The sequence below is a fragment of the Phodopus roborovskii genome, unplaced genomic scaffold, assembly GCF_943737965.1.
Source record: "Phodopus roborovskii unplaced genomic scaffold, PHOROB, whole genome shotgun sequence".
In the NCBI taxonomy this organism is placed as follows: Eukaryota; Metazoa; Chordata; class Mammalia; order Rodentia; family Cricetidae; genus Phodopus; species Phodopus roborovskii.
This window is the reverse complement of record NW_026126629.1, coordinates 3,630,093-3,655,843: the sequence shown is the minus strand read 5'-3', so window position 1 is coordinate 3,655,843 and position 25,751 is coordinate 3,630,093. Positions and strand designations below refer to the sequence as shown.

The 25,751-nt window shown below is 41.9% G+C and overlaps 1 protein-coding gene across 2 annotated transcripts in view; it reads right to left on the bottom strand.

The window, feature by feature from the left end:
- The window catches only part of Nek10 (NIMA related kinase 10), a 180,243-nt gene extending 158,161 nt beyond the window's left edge, over positions 1 to 22,082 (bottom strand). Inside the window, exons 1-4 of one of the 2 annotated variants that reach the window (XM_051206811.1) lie at positions 21,994 to 22,082; positions 5,898 to 6,008; positions 5,587 to 5,647; positions 421 to 551 (exon numbers count right to left, since the gene is read on the bottom strand). In XM_051206811.1, the coding sequence (XP_051062768.1) occupies positions 421 to 551; positions 5,587 to 5,647; positions 5,898 to 5,971 (266 nt within the window). In that variant the 5' untranslated portion in view covers positions 5,972 to 6,008; positions 21,994 to 22,082. The remainder of the gene's footprint in view (positions 1 to 420; positions 552 to 5,586; positions 5,648 to 5,897; positions 6,009 to 21,993) is intronic. The other variant, XM_051206813.1, reaches the window with a different exon arrangement.
- Positions 22,083 to 25,751: the final 3,669 nt, after the last annotated feature.

The following is a 25,751-nucleotide window of genomic DNA, read 5'->3' as shown; positions in this document are numbered from 1 at the left end:
TTTGGTGGCAATCCCCTTTACCCACTGAGCCATATTGCCAGGCATCCCAATTAACATCTTCTTTAGTCACCACATCTGTTCACAGCAACAGATTCTTTTATGCCTTTTCATCACTGGAGACAAAACAAAAGCTAAGACCAAGCTTGCGCTGATTTACCCATGTCAACATCTTGGAGCTACTTCCTTAGTGGACAACTGTTGACCTTTGTGTCAGCAAGGTGTCCTGAACTCCCAGGACAAGTCCACCATGCCTGCCTACTCAACCTGTTACTTCAGCTTTCTTCCTCCCCCAGGAACATTTCCCATGTTAGCTAAAATTACTAAACTAAGAATATCCGGCTTTAAATTTTTCACTTCTGTGATACATTTAAATAAGTAAACTTATTTAATAGGCTTCTGATAGCAAGGGAGATTTCTTACCTAAAATTTTCAAGTTCAACTGCTTCTGTGGACTCATGCCACTGACCGCGGGCTCTGTGTCCCCCTGCCTTGATGGCAGCCTCAGACTTCGTCATGCTATTTGGGGCACTGTCAAAGTTAATGGCTGGAAGCTACAGAAATGGAAACAAAGAGTTCATGGCCTTTATGGTTCATTTAACACATGATAAAATAAGTGACAGAATAGGAGAGGCAGAGGGGAGGGACAAAGGAATGAGGGCTTTGCCACTAAACCAATAACTGAGATTTCAGCCTTGTGAATGGGAGGGGCATTCCCAGGATTTAAACATCTTTAATGTAAACATTCACTCCCCAGCTTGGGCCCTTCTCATCACTAGTGATATCACAGGCCATAGCTCACTGTGCTCAGTCTGTCTCACATTGACATGAGCAGGAAACTGTGTATTTTTTGTTCAGTGATATTTCCTGGGCAGTTGCGAAGGACAGAGATTTGGGGTGAGCCTGGCCAGGAGAGCCTGCAGATATGCAGCTGGAGAGTTTGTGAATCCAGACAGCGCACACTGTGTGGAAGAGAGTCCCTCTGCCTGCAGTCACCAGTGTTCACAGTGTTCGTCAAGGCCCCAGCACTCAGGAACAGGCAGGAATCCATCACTGTTGCTCAATTTGAACGACTTAAGACACTGACTTGAATATCTACTTTACCATAATGAAACAAATGTGTTCAGGATACCTAGAGTGTATCTGTGCTGCTCTTAACAAGATCAACCCAGCAGCTCCATAAGTCATCAAGATTCTCACACCAATAGTTCCTACGGTTGAGACAACCCTAAGATTTGTTCTTGGCACCATGTGAAATTGGGTGTAATATGGGAAAATGTCCCATCTTTTCCAAAGTGTGAGTGAAATATGGTCTACAATCAATTATTGAACATGATATAAACAAAGCACAACCAAGGATCCATTTTTCAATAAGTTACTTCATTGTGCACAATCACAGCTGTAGAAGCTAGAGTGCAGAAATTGATATAGAACCCAATTTCCTTCTATAAAGGCGCTTTCCTTACCCCCTATAAGGCTGTCAGTAGGAAAAAGCATTACGACGGTGTTATTGCTTAGTAGCCAGCCCCAAGATGCTTCCTTATCTTCTAGCCTCAGTTGAATTTTCAAAATAGCAACAATAAACATTCCATTCTTTATCAGTTCAGGCACCAATATGTGCCCCTTGTGAGCAAGTGGACAAAAGAACTTGCACAGACAATGTTTAGTGATGGAACCACAGGCTCGATCAGGTTCTGTGGGTTTGAATCCACTATTAGCCAGCAGTGTGACCTTGGAGGATTTATTTAATCTCTGTGTACACTGGTTTCCATGTCATTAAAATAGAAGTAAGAATAGCAGTGCGTAACTCCGGGTTATGAGAGTTAAGAGAGTTACTGTTTACACAGCACTTGCTATGTGCAGGCCCAGTTCTAACTGCTTTATAAATACTCTTACAAGCCTGGTAATCACTACCATAAATTTGCTAAGTAAATAAGTTTGTCGTTACAAATTAGGTGATTTCCAAATGTGGGCTTATAACCCAAAAGACATTAGATATGAAGTCATAGTAACAAGTTCATTTTTCTGTTAGATAGGAACTGTCATCTCTCTCTCTCTCTCTCTCTCTCTCTCTCTCTCTCTCTCTCTCTCTCTCTCTCTCTCACACACACACACACACACACACACACACACACACACACACACACTAGGAAGTAGGTTTCCTAGGCCTAAGGCATTTCAAAGCCCTTTGCCATTGGCAGAACACTTAAATATTTTCTGTAAGAAAAAAAGAAAGCACAGAGCAAATATGTCTAAGCCACTCAAAGGAAAGACAGGACAAGGCTCTCAGCACCTTACCCTACACACACACACACACACACACACACACACACACACACACACACACACACCCCACATGGACTGGCAGGTTGCCAGTGCTAAGAATCAACCCAGAGAGATGCAGAGGTAAGTTGTACTCGGTAGCTATGTTTGCAAGGCCTAGGTACTTGACAATAAGAACTTTGTTACAATCAGCTCCTTCAGGTGAAATCAACATCATTTCAGAACTCACAGCAGTTTCCCTGCCCCTGTCATCCCCTTCCCAGCACCCCAGGTCCACTGTGTCAGATGAGCCCAGAGCTCTTGACTCTAGCCCAGAATACAGGGTAGGGCCTGCTCAGGCCTTCCTCATAGAGTGGACCCTGCTCACTGCACTTTTCACAGTCAAGTATGCTGTCTAGTCTACACATCTGCCACCTCCCTAAATTCAGTCACCCTGAAGATGGAGTCACATCTGCCTGTTCTTGTGTTCCTAGCACTTTGTACAAAACCAATAAACAGCAGCTATTCAAACATGAAGACAGTGAGCAAAGCACACAGCACAATAAAAGGCTAGCAGGCAGAACCCTGGGAGAATCAGGAAGAACTTTCACTTCTCAACAACTCTGCACAAATCAGAAGGCACTTTTTTTTTTCCTGGAAATTCCTAGTAACTAATTATCACAGCCCATTTGTAACCAGAAATCAAATGAACAAAATACAAATTAAAACAAACCCCAAAACAGGCCACATCAGCAGGATCTGGTAAGTGGTCTGACTCACAAATATCCCTCCTAAAAGGACCACTGAAAATCTGAGAAGCAAGCTGGTGGGAGATGTCATTCTGTAAATATGTTTCTAGTATTGGTTAATGAATAAAGCACTGTCGATCAATAGGAAAGCATGATAGGCGGGACTAGGAGACAAAGGAGGAGAGAGGAAGTAGTAGGGAGGAGATCCAAGAACGCCCCCCGCCTCCGGTAAGATGGGATCACGTGGAAATACTTAGATTAATAGAAATGGGTTAATATTTAAGACAGAGCTAGCTGATAAGAAATTAGCACCTGGCCAACAGAATTATATCTAATACAGCATCTCTGTGTGTTATTTGGGGCTGGCGTGGCAGAGGGACAAGACCGGCAGGAAAACATCCTCATAACAACCAGCATGTCCCTACTCACATATGCTAGAGGGGGTTTCTTGCTCTGTCTCACTCAGTCCTTGTTTTTCATCTTATCTTTGGCTTTTGGTTTATGATATTAAACTTCCATATACTGTGTATCTTTATGTGTTCCTTGCAGTCTTCCTGGAACAAGTAGGTACAAGTCTGAGCTATTCTAGGATCCTCCATCTCACACACATAGCTACATAGCTTCAGAAAAGGAGAACAGAGCTCAGAGTGACTCTTGTTATCAGGGTGACAGAGGTAGGAGGACTTCCACAACAGAAGGAGGCATAGAATTTGAGAAGCTTAGGACCCTCCTCCAAGTGAGGCTAGTCACGGCATGCTCTCACAGCTCTTTGCTTTATAATAATTCAAGCATTTTGAATACGTATCATTTGTGTATAAAAAGTTAGCAAAAAGATACGAACTTGTCAGACAAACGATTGAGAATTCCAATCTAGGGAGCGGGAGGATTAAATTAACTCTAATTAACCCTGCCAGATAGAAAGAAGGGAGTGGTAAGATGGAGGCCAAATACATGTAGCCAACATTGAAAGCTTGGCACCCAAAACCAAATCTAGAAACACTTCTTTTGCCTGGCCAGGAGTTGCTCGTGCACACGGTAACCCTAAGTCCAACTTAGGGAAAACAACCACAAACTCGCGGAAAAGATAAAACAGTGGATCAGAAGCAAAGTCAAAGTTGCTGGCAGGGGGATGGATCATATCAGGAAGTAAGGCCAGAAGGCAAGAGAAAAAAGTGCTACTCTAGAGAAGGAGCTCTAGCTGGGGAAGGCAGTCACGTGTGGAGGATGGGACAGTTGGTTTGGGCCTCATTGGAAAGAGAAGTCTAGGAGAAAAAGCAAGCCAATAGTAGCTTGGGATGCTGTGATCACACTGGAGGATGTACAGAGCGGGAAAATGGGATCTACGACAAAACCATATTCATGGTCACTTCGAGACTCTCCCAGAAGAAAGGATGTGATCTGGGCCAGTTATTGGTGTGAACCCTAAAGCAGTGAGCTGCAAGTGAACTAGAAGAATCTCAGAGATCTTGTAGCATGAATGACACAGAGGAAAGGGCTCAGAGTGAAAAGCTATTTTAAGGACATTTTTCACTCACTCAAGTATTTTACACTCTAAGTTAATTTTGCAGCTCATCTAAAGGCATCTCCATGGCTAGGGCATACAGCACAAGGCTGCAGATATACAGTTACAGAACTGTATTCCATGAGCAGACTCTCATCCTGGGACAGTCGTTTCTGCATGCCTTGGCTTTTCCATCTGTGAAAGTGGATGTTGCGAATAGTAAGGTACAAGTGCAGACAAGGCACTGGTGGGTAGCAAGGGTTTCCCTAAGCACGAACTGTCCTCTTTGCTCTTCAGATGCCACCAAATCTTGAGGAAGTCATTCTCTAGAATAAACAGATAAGAACGCCACGATTCCCTGGCAAGTTTTGATGTGTAAGATCACCACAGCAGCTTTACCGATCTCATGAAATCTTACACAACCTTCGGAGGCCGAAGACCAAGGTCAAGCACATTCCCTACCCCTGACCAGTCAGCAGTAGTGTGTGACAGTCTGCTGCTGCCATTCTTAAGACTGCTAGGTTGTTTCCCAAGCCCCCAGTCAAGAACATCTACTCTCATGACCTCTCAAGTTCTTCTACAAGTAAAACTAAAAAGTCAAGTTTAGAGATCAACCAGGAGTGCCATTACCTCCTTGACTAATAAAAGCATAAAAATGTTATCACCAATAGCCACAATTTCATACCTCCATTGGTGGGGTGCAATTTGAGAAGCTTTTGGGGACATTTTCTATTAAAGAAAAGGGTTCCAGGGACAAAGATGCAGTAAACTGTGCTTTGGAGAATAAATTTCCCTGAAGCACCAAAAGGTAAACATTGGCATTTGATGATAGAATCGGCTGTTTACCGACTGAAGAATTCAAGTTCTACTGGTTGGGATAGGATATATAGTGGCAAGCAGAGAAATGAAAAGTCTGCAGATGTCAAGTCTTGGCAGAGCCTGAGCCAGGGGTTAGAAGTGGCCAGAGGAAGCAGGGAAGCCATGGAAGAGCAAGGGGAGTGTACACAGGGATGTGAAATGGACCCTTTCAGAAGCAAGTGGTAATGATTCAAATGCTGCATCCTTTGAAAACACTACCTGCTGTTTGCTTGACTGAACGTTCAAAAGGCACCGAAGTCTTTTAAGGTCTGAATAGTCCCTAGGAGAAAGAACAGCACAGTATTAACCCAGAGAAGAATCCAGGTGGGCAAAGTCACATTACCACGATGGTGCAGCCACTTGGAAGCCGGCCTCCATAGATTACTGCATGCAAGCCAACCATTTCTTTCCAAACTCTAGAAAGGGCCCAGTGTTTTGGGTAAACCCTGCAACACAGGAGTTGATTTCCAGGAAGCATCAAATCCACTCAACACTTCTGCCCTAGGGGATGACCACAAACACTTGGTTACCTGGTGGTGGTCCCTTGCTGCTTTTTATCCGCTGATTTCTCTGTGGGCTTCACCTTTTTGTCTTGATCCGGCATTGTAAAACATCAATGCCTCAGAATTACCATTGCATTCCTTGCAAAGAAAATGGAGACAGCTTTTAGTTGGGTTATGTGATTCAAAGGCTTCTCAGTTAAAACAGACAAAATTCATCCATGATGTCTATTCAAACATGTAAAAAAAATAATAACTGCAAGTAGCAAAATGAATGTTACTGGCTCTTTACCTTCAAACAGCCTTTCTTGGATAGATTTAGGCCGTGTCGTCACGTTAGGCCGTAACGTTCTGGCACATGTTTGATTTAAGTATTCAGGCTAATTTTTCACGATACTGTTCTGTACATTGTTTTTGAGATTTATAAGACATGTCAACTAACAAATACTTAAAGCTTAACTGACAGTAATTTTATGAAACGTCCCTTGTCTTTCCCTGTAAGTATTCTGAGTCCTCTGTCATGGGCCGTGTCCCCAGGTGTCTGGGAGAAGCTACACTCACTCATAAGTAATCAGTGAGTGCCACCATGTTGCCACACTTCCAGAATTCTTTATGAAGTTTTTTATCTTGACTTTTTGTGAATTTTTTTAAAGACAAGGTCTCACCAGTCAGGTATTCCTGACTGTCCTGGAACTCGTTATGTCGACCAGGCTGGCTTGAACTCTACTGCATTCGCCTTTCCAGTGCAGGTATTGCAGTTAAGTGTGACCATGCTCAGCTTCCAGAATTACTATATTTTTCTTTATAAAGATTTTTTTTTCCTTAAGGGATTTTTTTAAAAATGTGTGTTTGTGTGCTTTCCTGAGATTGTGTACATTGCATGTGTATAAGTGCCTGGGTAGGGCTGGGCATTGGTGGTGCGCACCTTTAATCCCAGCACTCGGGAAAGCAGAGGCACTAGGACCAGGGCCAGCCTGGTCCACAGAGCAAATTCCGGGACAGGCTCCAAAACAATACAGAGAAACCCTGTCTCGAAATACAAAAACAAACAAACAGGTGTAGGCCAGAAGACATCAGATATCCTGAAACTGGTTAGAAGCAGTGCGAGCCCCCTGATATGGGCTGAGACTGGAACCAGGGTCTATCTTGGTTTAATAAGGATCAGGATAAACAAATAGGCTGAATAGATATTTATTCAGGGAGAGATAACTTACAACCTAGACAGATGAACACCAGCAGGTTCCCCCGGATGCTCTCCTCTCTACTTCCTGCCAGCAAGAGAGAGCTCCCAGGTTCCTCCTCAGACCTAGTTCCCCAGGTCACTTCCACCCTGTCTCCACCCCCAATGGGCGTGGTCAGCGCCACAGACGCAGACAAAGTGAATATCTCACTACAAGGGTCTTTGTGAAGTCAGTAAGGTCTCTGAAGCGCTGAGTCATCTTTCTGGCTCCCTTCCAGAATTCTTAAAGTGTAAAAGCTGATATCTGAACAGGATTTATTAACAGTACTCATAATTATGGTTAGGTGCCCTGGCAGCCTTTAGTTCCAGTACTGGGAAGGCAGAGGCTGGCGGATCTCTGTGAGTTCGAGGCCAGCCTGATCTACAGAGCTAGTTCCAGGACAGGCTCCAAACAATACAGAGAAACCCTGTTTCAAACCACACCCCCCAAAAAATTATGATTAGGCTAATCTTGCACAGTTCATAAACTTACCTGAGTATTGGCAAGAAGGTGTCCTACCTGGAAATACAGCTCTATAGGCATTTCAACACTCTGCATTTAGAATTTTAATATTGTCATGGTTACTGTTCTAGTGTTATTCTTAATCCTAGTTCTCTCTACTCAAAGGATGTGAGTTCACCAACACAAAATTGTTGACTTTTTTTCCCTCTTAATTGATTTTTATTCTCAACTCTTTTCATAACAGAAACAGAAGGGTGAAGATACTCATGTCTTTCTGCTACTGTTACAATATACCTGGCATAAACAACTTACATGATGAAAGGTTGTGGCTCACAGTTACAAAGATCCATAGTCTTTAGCCCTGCTCCTTCCAGGGCCATCACACAGCAGAATTCCATGGCAATTAAGCATGTGGGAAGCTACTCACAACTTATTGGACAAGAGAGAGAGAAGAGACCAAGAATAAGATACAGCCTTCAAAGTCAGTGACTGAACACTATATATAGCCTTCAAAGTCAGTGACTAGACACTAGATACAGCCTTCAAAGTCAAGCCCCTTAGCCAGTGACTTTTCTTTGCAGGCCTCACTCCCTATGCTGGAGACTGATCAACACTCCATCTCTGCCCACTAAGGCTCATAGTCATCTCTGAATGCAAAAGTCATTTAAGCCATCTCCACTAGTCTCCAGAGCCCTAACTGTTCCAATAGTGTTGAAAAGTTCATCATCAAAAGTCTCCTCTGAAAGCTAAAGCCAACTCACACCTATGAATGTCTATATATCCCAAAATAAGAGACTCAGCTCTAAGATACAATGGTACAAAATAGACATCCTCATTCCAAAATGGAGAGATAAGAGACCAGCAAAGAGTGGTTGAAAGCCAGTAGAGCAAACATTGAAGTTTCCAGCTCTATGTCCAGTACCCAGGGTATATGAGCTCCAACCACCCTACAGGCGTTACCATTTGCAGCCCACATACACTGCTTGCCATGTTTCTCAAAGGACATTTTATGTTCCTGGCATCACCAACACCCTTGGGTCTCCTCTGCAATTTGGGTTTCCCTGTCTCAGGGCTGCTTCCTTTAAAGATCTTTGCAGCCTAGATGATCTTTTAACTCTTGCACTGTGCATGTCTGTAAAAGGCAACACCTCATAAATGACACCAAGGTCTGGCACCAGCTTTACCAACAGCTAGGCCTCACTGGACTACTGTCACGTTAGCCTCTGAGTACCCTGGCAATTGAGTATGGTAAAATGAATCCTGTGGTAACTCTCTATATGCCTACCGGTGTTTGTTCTCTTTAGTTTTCATATGCTAGCCTGTATGTGTGGGGGTCTTGCCAGCTCTTGAGATGTCCTCATGGAATCATTCTTTCAGTTCCAATGCAAAGTATTTAACATTAACTTCATGCTTTATTCTTTTCAGGAAGTATGGCTTCCTGAACTCCAAATTTCCCCAGGCTTTTCAATAATTATAAGTTTTTCTTTAAGTCTTTCTAATTTGCATATTTGCTCCCGATTCTCACTATAAAGTTCACTAATTGTATCTGTCAATACATGCTCCACACACAAATGTTAGGGTAACTTTGCTCCCTACTTCAGATTAAGTAGTCTATAATATAATATTTTTTATTTTAGTTTTAATTTTGTATGTATGTGTATAGAAAAGTGTATGTGCTTGTGTATGAGGGTGCCAGAGGAGGCCAGGGGGATCAGATCTCCCAGAAGCTGGAGTCAGAGGTGGTTATGAGTTACTAGACATGGGTGCTAGAAATCAAACTCAGGTACTCTAGAATAGCATTAAGCTCTCTTTACAGATAAGCTATCCCTCAAGCCTTGTCCATCACCATTCCATAATGTCTAAAGATACAAACAATAGTAGACAATGGTCACTAGTCCAGTTACCAATAGAATCAATGTTCCCATTGGAGCCTCATGACTGTGGCCTTTATTATCTATATTCCTGTCAACATTTTGAGATCCCTCCAGAATAATCATTATACTTAGTTAACATATTATAGCTTCTTTAGTCCAACTGTACACACTTTCCAAACTACTCCCACAAACTAATTCCAACAAACCAGAGTTTAAAAATCACATGATTGGATTTAGTGCCAACATCTATGGTCCCGGTGCCACTTTTCTGTGCTCAACAGACTTTCCATTGCTGTGACAAAATACCTGGCAAAAACACCTTTAAAAAGGAAGCTGTGGTAGTTTGAATGTCATAAGCTCAAAGGGAGTGGCACTATTAGGAGGTATGATTTTGTTGGACAAGGTGTGGCTTTGTTGGAGGAAGTGTGTCACTGTGGAGGAGAACTTTGAAGTCTCATATGCTCAAACAATGCCCAGTGACTCAGTTCACTTCCTGCTGCCTGCTGATCAAGATGTAGGACTCCTCGCTCCAACACCATGTTTGCCTGCATGCTCTTATGTCCTGCCATGATGAAAATGGACTAAACCTCTGAATTGTAAGCCACCCCATTAAATGTTTTCTTTTGTAGGAGTTTCTGTGGCTATGGTGTCTCTTCACAGCAATAGAAACCTTAACTAAGACATAAAGGGTTTTCTTTTCTTTTTTTCCCATGGTTTCAGAGGGTTCTATTCATTACTCTATCCCCCCCCATGCCTCTGGTGAGGCAGAACATTATAGGGGTGGGCTACTCACCTCCCAGATAGGAAGCAGAGACAAGAAAGAAATGAGTACCAGCCATAACCTTCAGATCCATTCCATTTGGGACCTGCTTTCTCCATTTATACCCCAGTTCTTAGAGTTTCAAACTTCCTACAACAGTCCTACCAGTTGGGGACAAAGTGTTTGCATGAATGAAAAAGTTCATATCAAAACATATGTATCAATAACATAAGAAATATAAATTTGAATATAATATTGATTTCTTTTCATGCCACAATTAGACTTCAGTGTATTATTCAAGCATGAACAAAAAAAAAAGTGCTATTGTCTTAGAATTACATGGGAAAATCTAGAGCTGTTTAATGGCAAAGGAGTGCCAATGGATGAGTATTTCACTGAAACAGAATCTAGAAAACTGAATGTTTTGAAATGAACAAATACAGTATATTGACTTAAAAATAATTTTTTCAAGATAGTTACCATATTTCTACCAAACAATTGAGTAGGAATCAAGATTTAGAGGCCAAGGATTTTGTCACTGATGTACAGCTAGAAACGAGGCAAGATGAATGCTTTAGAGTTTAGTGAGGATATAACACCTTAGTTACTAAAAATTTACTAACCTCAGTTTGAAGTTAATGAAAATAAAAGCCTATCACAGGATGCCATTCTACCATAAGCAAAGAAAACATACTCAGGAGCTTTAAAATATCTTTGTGAGGTATGAAAGTAGAAAATACATTTAGCATATATACTGCTGTGCTGGTTAGCTTTTTGTCAACATGACACAACCTAGAGTCATCTTGGAAGAGGGAACCTCAACTAAGAAAATATCTCCATCAAATTGAGTCTAGTGTCTGTGGGGGATTTTCTTAATTAATGATATATGTGAGCATGCCCAACTCACTGTACCAGCTCTGGGCAGATGGTCTTGGATTGTGTAAGAAAACATGTCATAGGAAGCAGGCCAGAAAGCAGCACTCCTCAGAGGTCTCTACTTCAGATCCTACCTCCAGGTTTCTGCCCTGACTTCACTTAGCGATAGACTATAATAGGGGTTTGTAAGCTGAAATAAACCATTTCCTCCCCAAGTAGCTTTTGGTCATGGTGCTTGTCACAGGAACAAAAAGCAAACTAATACAATTACCACAAAAGGAAGGAAAGAGGCAAAGAAAGAAGTAGAAATCATGAAGAAGGAACTGTAGAAAAACAGAATCCCTACTATCTTTCCTATTGGATATGTAAATGCATCCCAAGTCAAGAATCTAAGTTTGTTTTCCTTTACTGGCAGCTCAGAGTTTCCTCTGCCTCCCAGGCTCTCAGGAGACACCAGGCTGCTGTCCTCTGCTTTCCCACAGATATGGCTTTATTAGCAGAGAGGGGCCAGGTTTGCCAGGGTTTGTTTGTTTGGATGGTTTTTGCTTTTTCCAGACAGGGTTTCTCTGTGTAGTCCAGAACTCACTCTGTAGACCAGGCTGGCTTTGAACTCACAGAGATCTGCCTGCCTCTGCCTCCCGAGTGCTGGAATTAAAAGCATGCACCACCACCAACCAGCTGTTTGCCTTTTGTTTTTAACAAGAATTTAGTCTTCCTGTTGGCCAGGTATCCTAATTTGTCCCTGCATGGCTGGAAGTGCTGGGAAGACTCCTTCCCAGAATCTGACGCAATGAGGCTGAGAGCATTCTTCTGAAGAGAAACAATGGGTAAAGCCACTGAGGGAAACACACTGGATACAATCTCCTGACCTTTATGACATGGATCTGACTTTTTTCTTTTTGTCCACTGCATCTGACATAACATTTACATGAGACAAATAATAGGATTATTATTCCTAAAATTAAAATAATCAGAAGCACGGTATGGCTTAAAGAAGTAAAGGTAGCAGATAAGGTAAGCATGCATCCCAATAGACCAAAACATCCTCGGCAGGTGTTACCATAATGATTATATTCCCCCCTCCTCCCCTGTCTGCAGTCATTTGCACTTTGATTTTGAGATCTAGTTTTGTGTAGGTGGACTGACCTTGGACCCCCATCACCCTGCCTCCGCCTCTAGTGTAATACAAACATGCACCTACTGAGTCTAGCTCTTGACACCTTTGGGTGAATTGTGGTCAGTCTTCCTTATCAGATGGCAAGGTTCAGTTCCAGCTCCAATCAACTGGACAAATTAAAGGAATTTAGAGAAGTGTCACCTCCATAACAAGTAATGAAAAACACAAAAAGCCTCAAATCTTTCCAATTCCTTTACTATAGATCAGTGGCTCTCAGCAAGTGGGTTGTCAGATATCTTGCATATCAGATATTTACATTATGATCCACAACAATAGCAAAATTACAGTAAGGAAGGAGCAATACAATAATTTTATAGCTGTGGGTCACCGCAACATGAGGAACTGTTTTAAAGTATTATAGTATTAGGAAGGTTGAGAACCACTGAATGTTCTAGGTATTCCTCTTCTTTCAGGTTTTTAAAAGGTGAAATTCATACAGAACATCACAAATAAAACAAGTACACTGCAATGCATTAGCTCATTGGCTAATGACTGATTTCTTAATTTGATGACTATATTGGGGTAATGGATGAGGCTAAGAAGGAAAACTGGGTGACAGGCATGTGGAACTTGAACAATTTGAAAACAGAGGTTTCCTTTTTACAAAAGAAAAAAAATGACTGCACATCTCCTAACAGAGGTGTGACAATGGATCTTTCCAAGCTTTCAAGCTTTTCCCAGGTGTGTCCCAAGTACGGACTCCACATACAGAGAGCTCAGTTACAGTTGTTCAACTGGAAGATGGAAGACACGATCACAGCTCAGAAAGGACTGTGGGCATTCTAGCCTTACATATAACACACTACAGGTTTCTTTTTCTTCAGTGGAAATATGGGTGGAGTAGCAGAAGAAAGGCATTACTGCAAGTAAGAACCTCAAACCACACTGCCTAGCAATTTCAGCATCAAGCACAAAACGGAATGAGAAAAGGGGCAGACATGGCTTCTGCCACACCTGAGGAATAACATGAAGCAGAACAATAAAAAAAAAATTGCAGCATAACACACTGGTTCTATTCTTAAAAAGCCAGTTAGTTGTGGCCTGGTGTTGGTGGTGCATGCTTTTAATCTCAGCACTTGGGAGGCAGAGGCAGGTGGATCTCTGTGAGTTCGAGTCCAGCCTGGTCTACAGAGCTAGTTCCAGGACAAGTTCTAAAGCAATACAGAGAAACCCTGCCTTGAAAAGCAAAAACAAAACAAAACAAACAAAAATATAGGTATGTATGTAGCCTTGCTACATAGTGAGTCCCAAGCTAGGCTGAGAGACAGAGTGAGACCCTATTTAAAAAAAGAAAAGAAAGGAAGGAAAAGGAAATCTACCCATCATTTATCAGATGATCAAACTAAGGACCAGAAGTAGAATGAATCTAACCAAAACCACACAGTACTTTTAGAAGAGAAAAAAACAGAACCCAGTTCAATGAAAAACTCTGAAATAATGGGAAGATAAGAAACTGTTGAAACTGGTTCTTTGTAAAGGGAAAAGACAAGGCAATTGCTGTTTGCATAACTTAATTTCCTGAATGCTAAGGAACTTATAAACAGCTATCCATTTATCCTGGTCCTCATATGGAGTGGGTAGGTGGTGTATTTTAATATCCTCATACAATGGGAAACAAAGATACAGCTGGCACAACCTCCACGGTCAGGAAGTAGTGGCCAGGAAAAGGCACATATTATCACTGCCCTACTTCTGACTTACTACTTGACACCTGTGTGAGAAAATAGTTTATACTTCAATTTTCCATGTAAACACATAGAAGGGGATAGGCAGACCCAAATTTCAGTAGTAATCTGACCTCTCCCCTTCATTCTTCAAATGGTTATACATAAGCAAGGGAGGAGACACTGAAAAGAGACATTTTTTAGCTGTTGAAGCTTTGAGATGATGGATCCAACACATGACATTTTCCCAGGAATCCCTTGCAGGCTCCCAGGGAGGGATTGCAATAGTTTTGAAAGACTGTGCATATTTCCTGGCCTCTCTTGAATGTTTTCTGTAAAACTGTAACAATGCTACAGAAAAAGTGGAAAGAAACTAAGACTTTGTTTTTATTCTTCCTAGTTTGGCCACTGAAAATTTTGATGAATGGTAAGTGTTTTGGTAGCAGCCTCCAACTACATGTAGTGATGGCAGGAGCTCTTTAACATGCTGGCCTTCGTTTGTTTGCTAAGATGAACCCAGGTCAGTGTGAGTACCAGCCCAAAATTAGGGCACATGACAACAGATATCACTGTAATTATCATGATTTCGTTGTTACAGAGGGAGATAGCTCCATATAGAGTCTAGGAATTCTCTCCATTGTCATTGGTGATGTGTGAAATACTGTTAACTATGCAGGCTGTGGCTACTAGTCCAAATCTACTGGGTGCTGGTGTAAGGATAGGGGATATAGTAGCAATAATATTTGAAAGGTAAACCAGAAAAATATAGAAAGAAATTTTAATTTAGGATGCTACTTCAGTTATTTTCATTGACTAATGAATATAATTTCTTATTTATTGACTCCACCAATAAAAATATTACGTCCTTATGCTATTTAGTTTTTATTGTCAAGTTGACACAACCTGGAGTAACTTGGGAAGAGGGACCCTCAATTAAATAGTAACCTTGATAAGAACTGATCTGTGGTTATGCGCCTTGATTGATGATGTTTGATGTGGCAGGACTCAGCCCACTGAGGGTGGCACTACCTCTACACAGTTGGTCGTGGCTCTGTAAGAAATCTAGCAGTGGGCAATGCAAAGAGCTGGCCAGTATATAGTGTTCTTCTGTGGTTTCTTCTTCAAGCTCCTACCTTGAGTTACTGGCCTGACTTCCCTCGATAATATATTGTCACATGCAAGTGTAGGCCAAATCAACACTTTCTTCCCCTTAGTTGCTTCTGTTCATGGTATTTTATCATAGCAAAGAAAAGCAAGCTAGAACAGAAAGGCACTGTACACATGGTAATGCTGTAAGTAACCTGGACGTGTTGTTTTGGGGAGGACTGTACAAACATTTAGAACTTTGAGATGGAAAAGCCATTGAATGTCCAGAGCCTAATGGGATGTTCTATGGGTGCTTCAAGGATAAGGATGTTGAGAGAAATGCAGATGAGGGAGGCTTGGCTTATGAAGTTTCGAAGGAAAGCAAAGGCTCTGTGGGGCTATTTGTATAATATTTGGGGTTACGAATCTGTGACTGCTTGTCAGCTGGAGCTGAAAGGGCTTCTTGAGAAACAAATTGGCAGCTTTGTGAGACGCTCTGAACTTCACTAGTCAGCTGGAGCTGAAGAATCGGCTGTGATTATCACGAAGTGATTACTATTTCTCTTAAAGATTGTTTTATGGGGGAAACTATTCACAGAACTCAATGAAAATCGTGAACATATAGAGTAAACTGTTGTGAATCATTCTTTTTAACTTTGTGGACTGCAAGGAGGGTCATACAGGGACTCATGCCATCCATTCTAACTTGAGAACTCACTATATAGCTAGACGATACTTAATTTCCAATCTCCCTGCCTCTATCCCCCAAACCCTGGGATTGCAGGCCTGTGACACCAAGTGCAGCTCCTTTTTTATTTAAATTGTTGTTTTTGAGACAGAGTCTTGCTCTGTAACCTAGGCTGACCTAGAACTCATTATGTGTAGTCCAGCCTGGCCTTGAACACAGTGGCCCTCCAGTGTCAACCTCCCTAACACTGGGATTATATAGGAGGGAGCCACCACAGCCTCCTGATAACTATACTTTACAAAAGTAATTTTTGCTTACTATAAGAAGTTAAGAACAATATAGATGACAATATCAGGGGGAATATGTCCAAAAGATTGTAAACTAAACAAAATCGAAGGTCACGATGAGGTGGAAGGTTCTGGATAGTATGCACCTTTTGGGGACCTGAAGAAGGTCTGGAGGATTAGAGGAGCAGTAGACACATCTTAAGGTCAGGTAGAGTAGAAGGTGATCTGGGAGACAGTTGGGAAGATGAGTTGAGACAGAGTGAGTACAGGAGCCCAAAGAAAATGAAGAGTGGCAGCCTTTGAGTCTATGGCCTGTCTGTGGACCTCCTAGTGCTTAACGGGTGTAGGAGCAATGGTGTCTCTGATATTAGAAAGTGTCTGTATGTGAGTGACTCCATTACTTCACTGCTAACTAACATGTCTAAGGAGGAATTTACCTGATTTAATCCAAACAAATCATAGAACTCACTTCCTTCCACTAAAAAGTGGAAGGAAGACATCTAAGTGTTAGTTTCAAGTAGAGCAGACAGCCCTGTGGCACAGAGCATAGAATCCCACCCCCCTTTCTTCAACCCCAAATCTGGCATTTGGTCATTAAGCCTTGACTACTTTTCTACTAGTATTGTTCTTGTTTGCCAGATTCTTTCTAGTCTCAAGACCAAGACCTAGTGCAAGCTTACATCATTGCTTCTCACTACAGTGACTTCTCCCTCTCCACAGTAAAATGAAGCATCTCATTGTGTTGCCTTCCCTTCTGTTGGTGAGGTGCTCTTTGTGATCCAAGACCCTGCCTCAGCAGCCAGCTGCTGCTCACACTGTGTCCTAACCCAATTCTCCAGAGACACGTCTCCTGGATGGTTCAGGAGATCCCTAGATAAAAATGAAAATTCCCAAGTAGAATATGGCTTATACACTCCAAGGATAACTGGTGCATCATTATCTAGAGATGAGAGTGAAAATAATGAAATACATCAGCAGATGAAAACTTGGCCCTGGCTGATGACTATCCAGTGATTACAGTCCTGGCTTGGCAAAATCTCTTTATAGATACAGAAAATATGACATTTATGTTACATGTAGGCTACCTCAAATGTCCTTACAGCACAGTACGCTTCCACGAAGAAAAGACACCATGTGTAGCATGCATGTGTCTCTCTGTGCAGGTCAGGGTTCACCTTTGGGAATTACACATTTGAGAAGGTGACTCCCTCAGGTTAGACTGCCAGGACAGTCATGACAGATATAGTGATAGATGAGATCCAGAATCTACTAGATCATTTTTCTAGCCATTTTTTTCAAATTAATTAACCCCAAACACTGTCAAAATATGATGAACACAGAGCTGCTGGCCCAGGCTTGGTTTGCTCCACATCTAATTTTAGATTAATTTTCATAGTAGATATTTTCTTACTATTATTTTGTCACTCTGGCTCTGTTGATGGTTTTGAACCTAGAATTTAGGTCCATTAAATATATTGTTAACAATCCCTTCATGATAAAGGTCTTGGAGAGAACAGGGATACAAGGAACATACCTAAACATAATAAAAGCAATATACAGTAACCCAACAGCCAACATTAAACTAAATGGAGAGAAAATCAAAGCAATCCCACTGAAATCAGGAACAAGACAAGGCTGTCCATTCTCTTCATATCTATTCAACATAGTATTTTAAGTTCTAGCTATAGCAATAAGACAACAAAAGGAGATCAAAGAGATACAAATTAGAAAAGAAGAAGTCAAACTGTCACTATTTGCTGATGATATGATAGTGACCCCCAAAAATTCTACCAGGGAACTCCTACAATTGATAAACATCTTCAGTAATGTATCAGGATACAAGATGAACTAAAAAGCAATCAGTAGTCCTCCTATATGCAGGTGACAAATGGACTGACAAGGAAATCAGAGAAACTTCACCATTCACAATAGCCACAAAAATATAAAAGTATCTTGGGGGTAACTCTGATCAAACAAATAACACACCTGTATGACAAGAACTACAAGTATTTAAAGCAAGAAATTAAAGTAGATATCAGAAAATAGAAAGATCTCCTATGCTCTTGGATAGGAGCAATATAGTAAAAATGACAATCCTACCAAAAGTAATCTACAGATTCAATGCAATCCCCATCAAAATCCCAGCACAATTCTTCACAGATCTTGAAAGAGCAATATTCAACTTCATATGGAAAAACAAAAAACTCAGGATAGCCAAAACTATCCTGTACAATAAAGGATCATCTGGAGGCATCACCATCCCTGACTTCAAGCTCTACTATAGAGCTACAGTAATGAAAACAGCTGGTATTGGCATAAAACCAGATAGGGGACCAATTAAATAGAATCAAAGACCTCAAAATCAACCCACACACCTATGAACACCTATTTTTTTGACAAAAAGCTAAACATATAAAGTGGAAAAAAAGAAAATATATTCAACAAATGGTGCTGGTATAACTGGCTGTCAACATGTAGAAGAATGCAAATAGATTCATATCTATCACCATGCACAAAACTCAAGTCCAAATGGATCAAAGATCTCAACATAAATCCATCTACACTGAACCTCATAGAAGAGAAAGTGGGAAATACATTTGAACTCATAGGCACAGGAGACCACTTCCTAAGTAGAACACCAATAGCAGAGACTCTGAGAGCAACAATTAATAAATGGGACCTCCTGAAACTGAGAAGCTTCTGTAAAGCAAAGAACATGGTCAACAAGACAAAACAGCTCCCTACAGAATGGGAAACAATCTTCACCAACCCCTCATCTGACAGAGGGCTGATCTCTAAAATATACAAAGAAGTCAAGAAACTAGAAGTCAAACTACTAAATAATCCAATTAAAAAATGGGGTACAGATCTAAATAGAGAATTCTCCACAAAACAGTCTCAAATGGCAGAAAGATACTTAAGGAAATGTTCAACATCCTTAGTCATCAGGAAAATGCAAATCAAAACCACTCTGAGATTCCATCTTACACCGATCAGAATGGCTAAAATGAAAAACACCAATGACAACTTATGCTGGAGAGGATATGGAGAAAGGAGAACACTCCTCCATTGCTGGTGGAAGTGCAAACTTGTACAGCCACAGTGGAAATCAGTATGGTGATTTCTCAGAAAATTAGGAATCAACCCACCTCAAGACCCTGCAATACCACTACTGGACCTATATGTGAAGGAGGCACATTACACCACAAGGACATTTGCTTAACTATGTTCATAGCAACATTATTTCTAAGAGCCAGATCTTGGAAAAAGCCTAGATACTCTTCAGCTGAAGAATGGATAAAGAAAATGTGGTATATTTACACAATGGAATACTATTCAGAGGTTAAAAAAAAAAAAAAACAATGACATTGTAAAATCCACAGGCAAATGGACAGAACTAGAAAAAAAAAAAAAAAACATTCTAAGCGAGGTAACCAAAACCAGAAAGACAAATATAGTATGTACTCAGTCATAAGTGGATACCAGATATAAAGTAAAAGATACCCAGCCTACAATCCATAACCCCAGAGAAGCCTGAATCTTCTTCCACAAAAGATGGAAGCAGATGCAGAAATCCACAACTAACCACTGGGCCAAGCTCCTGGAATAAGTACAACTGAAGTGAGAGAGGAGTGATAATATGAATGAAGGAGTCAAGACCATGATAGGGGAAATCCACAGAGTCAGCTGACCCAAGCTAGTGAGAGATCAGTGACTCAGGTTTGACAAATGGGGAACCTGCATAAACTAGACTCCCTTAATATTAGGTGAAATGATGTGACTGGGACAATATATGACGCCACTGATGGTGGGTCCAAGATCTAACACTAATGCACAAACTGACTTAGTAGAGCCCATTCTATATGGAGAGATACCTTGCTCAGCCTAGACACAGGGGTTTGGGGGATGGAGAGGTGCCTTGGTCCTGCCTCAATTAGAGGATGGGAGAGACTTAGTAGACTTCCTAGAGGAGGACTTAACCTCTCCATGGAGCAGATGGGAGGAAGAGGGAGTGGAGAGATTGGGAGTGAAGCGGGGAGAAGGAACTGCAATTGAAATGTAAAAAAATAAATTAATAAAAAAATACTGTTAACCAATATTAGGGGACACAAGAGAAAGTCTGACATAAGGATTCTTATGGCTCAGGGCTGCAGCCCTAGCAGCTAAGAGTCTGGCAAGAGTGGTCACTGGGAATCTGAGTCCAGCCTGGGCTATACAGTAAGTTCAAGGGGCAGCCTAGCCTATACAACAAAATCCTGTCTCAAATAACAAAGGAAGCAATTTTTAAAAAAATAAGTATTTTTACAAGTGAGAAGTAGTACATTTCACTCAGATCTAATACCCATGTTTTAAAAACATCTGCTTTTAAAAAATATCTTGATTTATCTTAGATCTGACTGTGTGTAAAGTTCACTTTCCTCCATGCCAGGCCTAAATACTTCCTGATAGTCGTAACTGAACAGTTTTAAGCAGACACTCTGTCTCTCTTATCCCATAGCTCTGTGCCCCCAATCACTTGCTTCTGTCCCCTACATAGAACTTAACACAAATAGTTAAAGCTTGGTATTTCTAGGAAACCAGCAGTCTACGAAACTTGTTATAACCACCCCATTTTACAGGTAAGGAAACTTATATACCAAAAGAGTAAGAAGTTACCCACGCATGCCCTGTCCAGCAATGGAGGAGCTGGGCTTTGGCCTCCAGAGCATTGCTTGGCTGGAGTGTCTGCTATTCCCCAGAACAGCCAGTTAGGAACTGTGGGGGTTTGGTTTTCTTTTCATTCTCTTCCTCTTCCCTTCCTTCTGTGACAGTTTCCCCAGGTTGCCCAGGCTAGCCTCATACTCTCTAGAATCTTCTTCCCTTGGCCTCCCCAAAGCTGTGATTACAGGCATGTGTCCCTATACCAGGCTCTTGTCTCCCTCCCCTCTGCCCTACCCACCTCAAGCAAGATCCCTAAATTAACATTCACTTTAAAGATATCTCTGACTTTTCCAGAAGTCATGAAAGTCTTCTAAAAAAGCTAATTACTTAAGAGTTTCATTCTTTTTCAAGTACATATTGTGGGCAATTGTAGACATGAATGAATCAGCCTTCTCACACTTGTAGGTAGCAAAGAAGTCAGCAACACAGAGACAAGGATGGAGAAGTGAGTGTACTTGCCCTACAAAGGAAGTACATTCTCAGCAGGGTAAGAACAATTGAGACAGCCAGATATGGCAAGAAGCGGGTTCTGTTCATAGCTAAGATGGAGTTGGTGCTGACTAACCAAAGACTGGAAAATAGGGATGTGGGGAAGATGGGCTTCTCGAAGGAAAGGAAAATACTCCTTGGCACTTAAAAAATAAAAGATGCTTCAGTCTAACATTGGTGAGCAGGTGGATTGGATGGACAGGGACAGACTATAATCAGCAACACTAGACATATATTCAGTTTAAGCAAGGAATTGGTGGAATCTGAGATAGCTTTGTAGAGATGATGGTTTTGTAGAGGATGAGGCATGAGGCAGTGCCAAGGATGTGGTTTGGGGAATGTAGATAGTGGAAACAGCCATGTAGTAGGGTCTGATGGGGTCAGATTGCACTGACAGTCACAACTGCAGCTGGGTGGTGGGTGCTGGCTAAATTTAGGGAACTTTCTAAGCGATGAAGACAACTTTCTTCACACCTGTAACAGAAGTTACCTAAAGGCAGACACTGAGGTGGCAGTGAGCAGAGCCCACCCTGTAAAAGAAAGGCAGGGGTGTGTTCACAAAGGAGATCATAAGCCTCCAGAGGCAAGAGAGCTGACGGATACAAGCGCTGTTTACTCATACCCAGCCCTTTGCTCCTGGAAGGAGCACACAATGCGAAACGCACTTCCCAACACACACTCTCCAGCACAGGCTTATCTACTTTGACTCCTCAGGTTCTGGCTGACTAACCCCAAGGCTGACATCGCCCCCTCAGGGAAGGTCCCTTCAGATGGCCTCAGGGGAAGGGAGGCTGGCCCTGCAGCCTTGAGCATAAGGACACCCGACTTCCCTGGTTACTCACCGCACAGGAGGGCAGCCCTCCTTCAGGCCAATGTCAAGTCATCTCCCTCATTCTACAGCAGAACCCCAGCGAACTCAAATCACCTCCCTCCCCGACACCTGTTGGTTTTTTCAGTCAATTTCTTTCCTAGCCCAGAGGGACTGAACCAATGCTCACACTTCTTCCTCCACAGCCCCAGGCGCTCAGCCAATCAGGAATGGCAACGCTGCATGGTAGAGTAGCGCCATAGCGACGGGTGACGCCTACCCTGCTACCTTAGTAACCAGAGAACTCGCTGTGAAGCTCAGGGAACGTGTACCTAAACTTGGTGTGCTGTATCCTAGTCTGAAGAGGCTTGGAATCCAAAATAAACAAGGTTTATCTCAGCTTCTCCAGGAATTATCATGGACCGCAAATCAGTTCTCAAAGATTGAGGGGAAAAATGAAGCAAGGCTCATGCTCAGTTTGTGGGTTGAGAATGACCTGAAGTTTAGTTTGTGGGTCATGCAGGCTGAGAACCCCAAGACTACTTGCTTAGTATTTCTTAGCTGCACAAAATCATTTCATGCTGCTACAGCACAATACATGTCTAAGACAGAAAATGCCAAGACATGTTCCCCAGGCCCAAGAGCTCTATCAGGCTCCTGTCACCAGATCATTCGGTGGCTTTGCAAATTGACACAACTTTTTTGAGAAGGTCTGCAGAGAATTTTAAACTAAAAATTCAAGGTGCACTAAAATTGCCTTTTAAAAAAGCACAAAGCCTTTAAAGGTACTAAACGGAGTGAGCAGTCGATTTTGAGTAAGTACAAGTCCTAAGATGGCATTTCATCCGTGTTGTGCCAGGTTTGCAGAGCCCCAGAACAACCCAAGGAGCCAGACAGTTTATTTTTTATTTATTGGTCAAGCTGGCCAGCTTGATTCTCACTCCATGATGGGGGAAATGAGATGCCAACCAGCCATAAAGGAAGCTTTTAAAGGGGAAGACCATGAGGTTGAAGGCCACAAATTTCCATGGCTACTTAAGGTTATACAAAGAACAGAGTAAAGCAGTAACTATATATTTTAAGCAAGATACATTTGAGTAAGGGTTGCAGGGTTACAGGGTCACAGGGTCTGTCAATTATCCCCTGGGCTGAGGGATCTTTTCAACACTCAGGGGACCTTTATGACCAGCAATTAGCAGACATTGGAATGGACATAAGTAGTGTACAGTCACCTCCCCTTCCCTGAGAAGATGCTCAGGTGCCAGCCATGGCACTCCTGATTTAAAGAGTTAAATTTCCCTTTACCACTAGAAGTCCCCTTTCTCTGTATAGATTTAAGGCCCAAGATTTTAAACTTCTATCAATTTTAATTTTTGGTTCATCAAAATGTCTAGAATTGTAAACAAGAAATGACATGAGGAACCTGACAACTAGTAAGTGGTGGAAACCTGAGAACCTACAGTGAGTCTGTAGTGTTAAACACAAGGATATGACCTTGACAGTGCCCTACCCACTTAAGTGCCGAAATACTGGGGTTTGGGTAACTCAGCACTCAGTAAGTAGAACCAAGAGGATAAGGAGTTTGCAGCCAGCTTGGGCTACATGAGGCCCTGCCTCAAAAAAACTACATCAAAATTCAACATACAAAAATGTAAAAGTTGAGTTCTACACTGGAAATTAAAGTTAGGGGGAGGAAATGCAAACCAAGGTACTAAACTTCAGGACATGAAACCCTTGGGGCTAATTCTGCCTAATAAAAGTCAAAAAGGTCTAGGGGCTGTAAGGCTAGAGTAGAATAGAAAGAATTGTAGATTACTATCTACCAGAGAACCAAAGCAACTAGCTGAAGGTTGACTTTTTAGTGCGCTTTCTATCCTTCCACTTCTCCAAAAGTGTGAAATGAATACTTTGACTTTCCTTGATGATTCATCAATGCTTGCCCACACTGTGTAATAGTATCTATCCATGACCCCACAGAGGCTAGGGCCACGGACAGGTGAGGGCCCTGGAAGGACCCAAGCTGTGCGACGTGGATCCATGACTCCATAAGAGCCAAGCCTGAGATGTGTTATTTTGTTATACAGCTCAATCCTAGGACACTTACCCATTTTGTTGTTATTGTTTCTTCCCTTTACCATCTTGAAATGAGTGTCTAAACTACATAAAGCAAAATGTATTGTGTCCTAATTATAGCCAAAAACAAGCTTTCACAGAGAGTAAGAGTTCAGTTCCCAGCATAGTCCAGTGTGGACTTCAGACAGTTTACAACTGCCTGTAATTCCAGCTACGGGGCATCTGATACCCTCTTTTCTGGTCACAGTGGGCACTTGCACACATGTGGCACACACATACACAAATAAATCAAACATAAAACTAAAAGGCAAATGAAACCTACACCAAGATATTTAGAATCAATTCAAGACAAAATTGCATCATAAAATTTCTGAAAATATCAGATGTGTCCAATCTGTGGCCCACAGGCAACAAGCACTTCAGGACTGACATCAATGCAACCCAATAAAACATTGTAAACTTACATTATGAAAAGAAGATTGTGTGGGTTTTGGTGAAGTGGGGGACGTATAGTCCCCAAGTACGTACTTAGTAGATAATAGTGTTCCAATATCAAATGGTTATGGCCTATTAAAGGCTCTCTCTCTCTCTCTCTCTCTCTCTCTCTCTCTCTCTCTCTCTCTCTCTCTCTCACACACACACACACACACACACACACACACACACGAGAGGGTAAGGAATGAGTCTGATCCTGAAGTCCATGCAGACCTTTAGATGGGTTTTGAAAGAAAAGCAAAAGCATAAAACATTTAGCAAACACAGAAAACACCTCTATGGCAAGCACAGGTATAGCAGGCCCATCACAAGGAAAACAGCTCAAATTCAAACAAAGCAGGCAACAAGCCACACCATAATAAACAGCCCTGAGTGAGGAATCCCTTCCTGGTATACATGGGTTAACAGTCTGCAAGGTTAAGTGTAAATTATCTGTCAACCGTAACACAATTCCAAAGCTGTAAACATTTGGCTCAACTAATTTACAATGATACACAAGAAGGCTCTCTATGGGAAACAGGAGCAAAGTGTTACATGCAAAGGGAAAACAATTCAAATCAAAATAAAATCACCCAAGAGAAAGAGGCCTTGAGCCACAGAGGTCAGTGTTTATAAGATAATAACAGAACACACAGTACAAGTGTCCATGTTGAAAACAGAAGGGAAATCTGGATCAGCTTTAGAAAGGAACTTTGCCTAACGATATAAAAATGCCATTATAAAATTATTGTATTTTTCTTTCTCATCTTGTCTTCCCTTCCTCCTTGTCCCAGTTTAAGGAGAAAGACTTGTAGCTCTCACATTCCCATCCCCTATCCCCTCTCTCCTAACGCCCCCCTCCCCCAATTACCCAGGAGATCCTAAATATTTTCCTTTCCTAGGGCCCTCCATGCATCCCTCTTATGGTCCTCTTTTTTACCTAGCTTCTCTGGGGTTGTGGATTACAGCTGGGTGCATGAACTGGCTTTGTGAAGCCCACTCCCTATGGAGGGATACCTTGCTCAAACTGGGTGCAGGGGGAAGGGGCTTGGTCCTGCTTCAACTTGACATAGAATACTTTGTTGACTCCTCAAGGGAGATCTTAGCCCCTCTGAGGACTAGATGTCTAGTGATGGGGGGAGGTGAAGAGGATAAAGGGGAGGGAGGGGGAACTGGTGCTAGTATGTAAAATGAAAATAAGAGAGACTTGTATCTCTCCCAGTAACAGTAAAAACAACAGCCAAC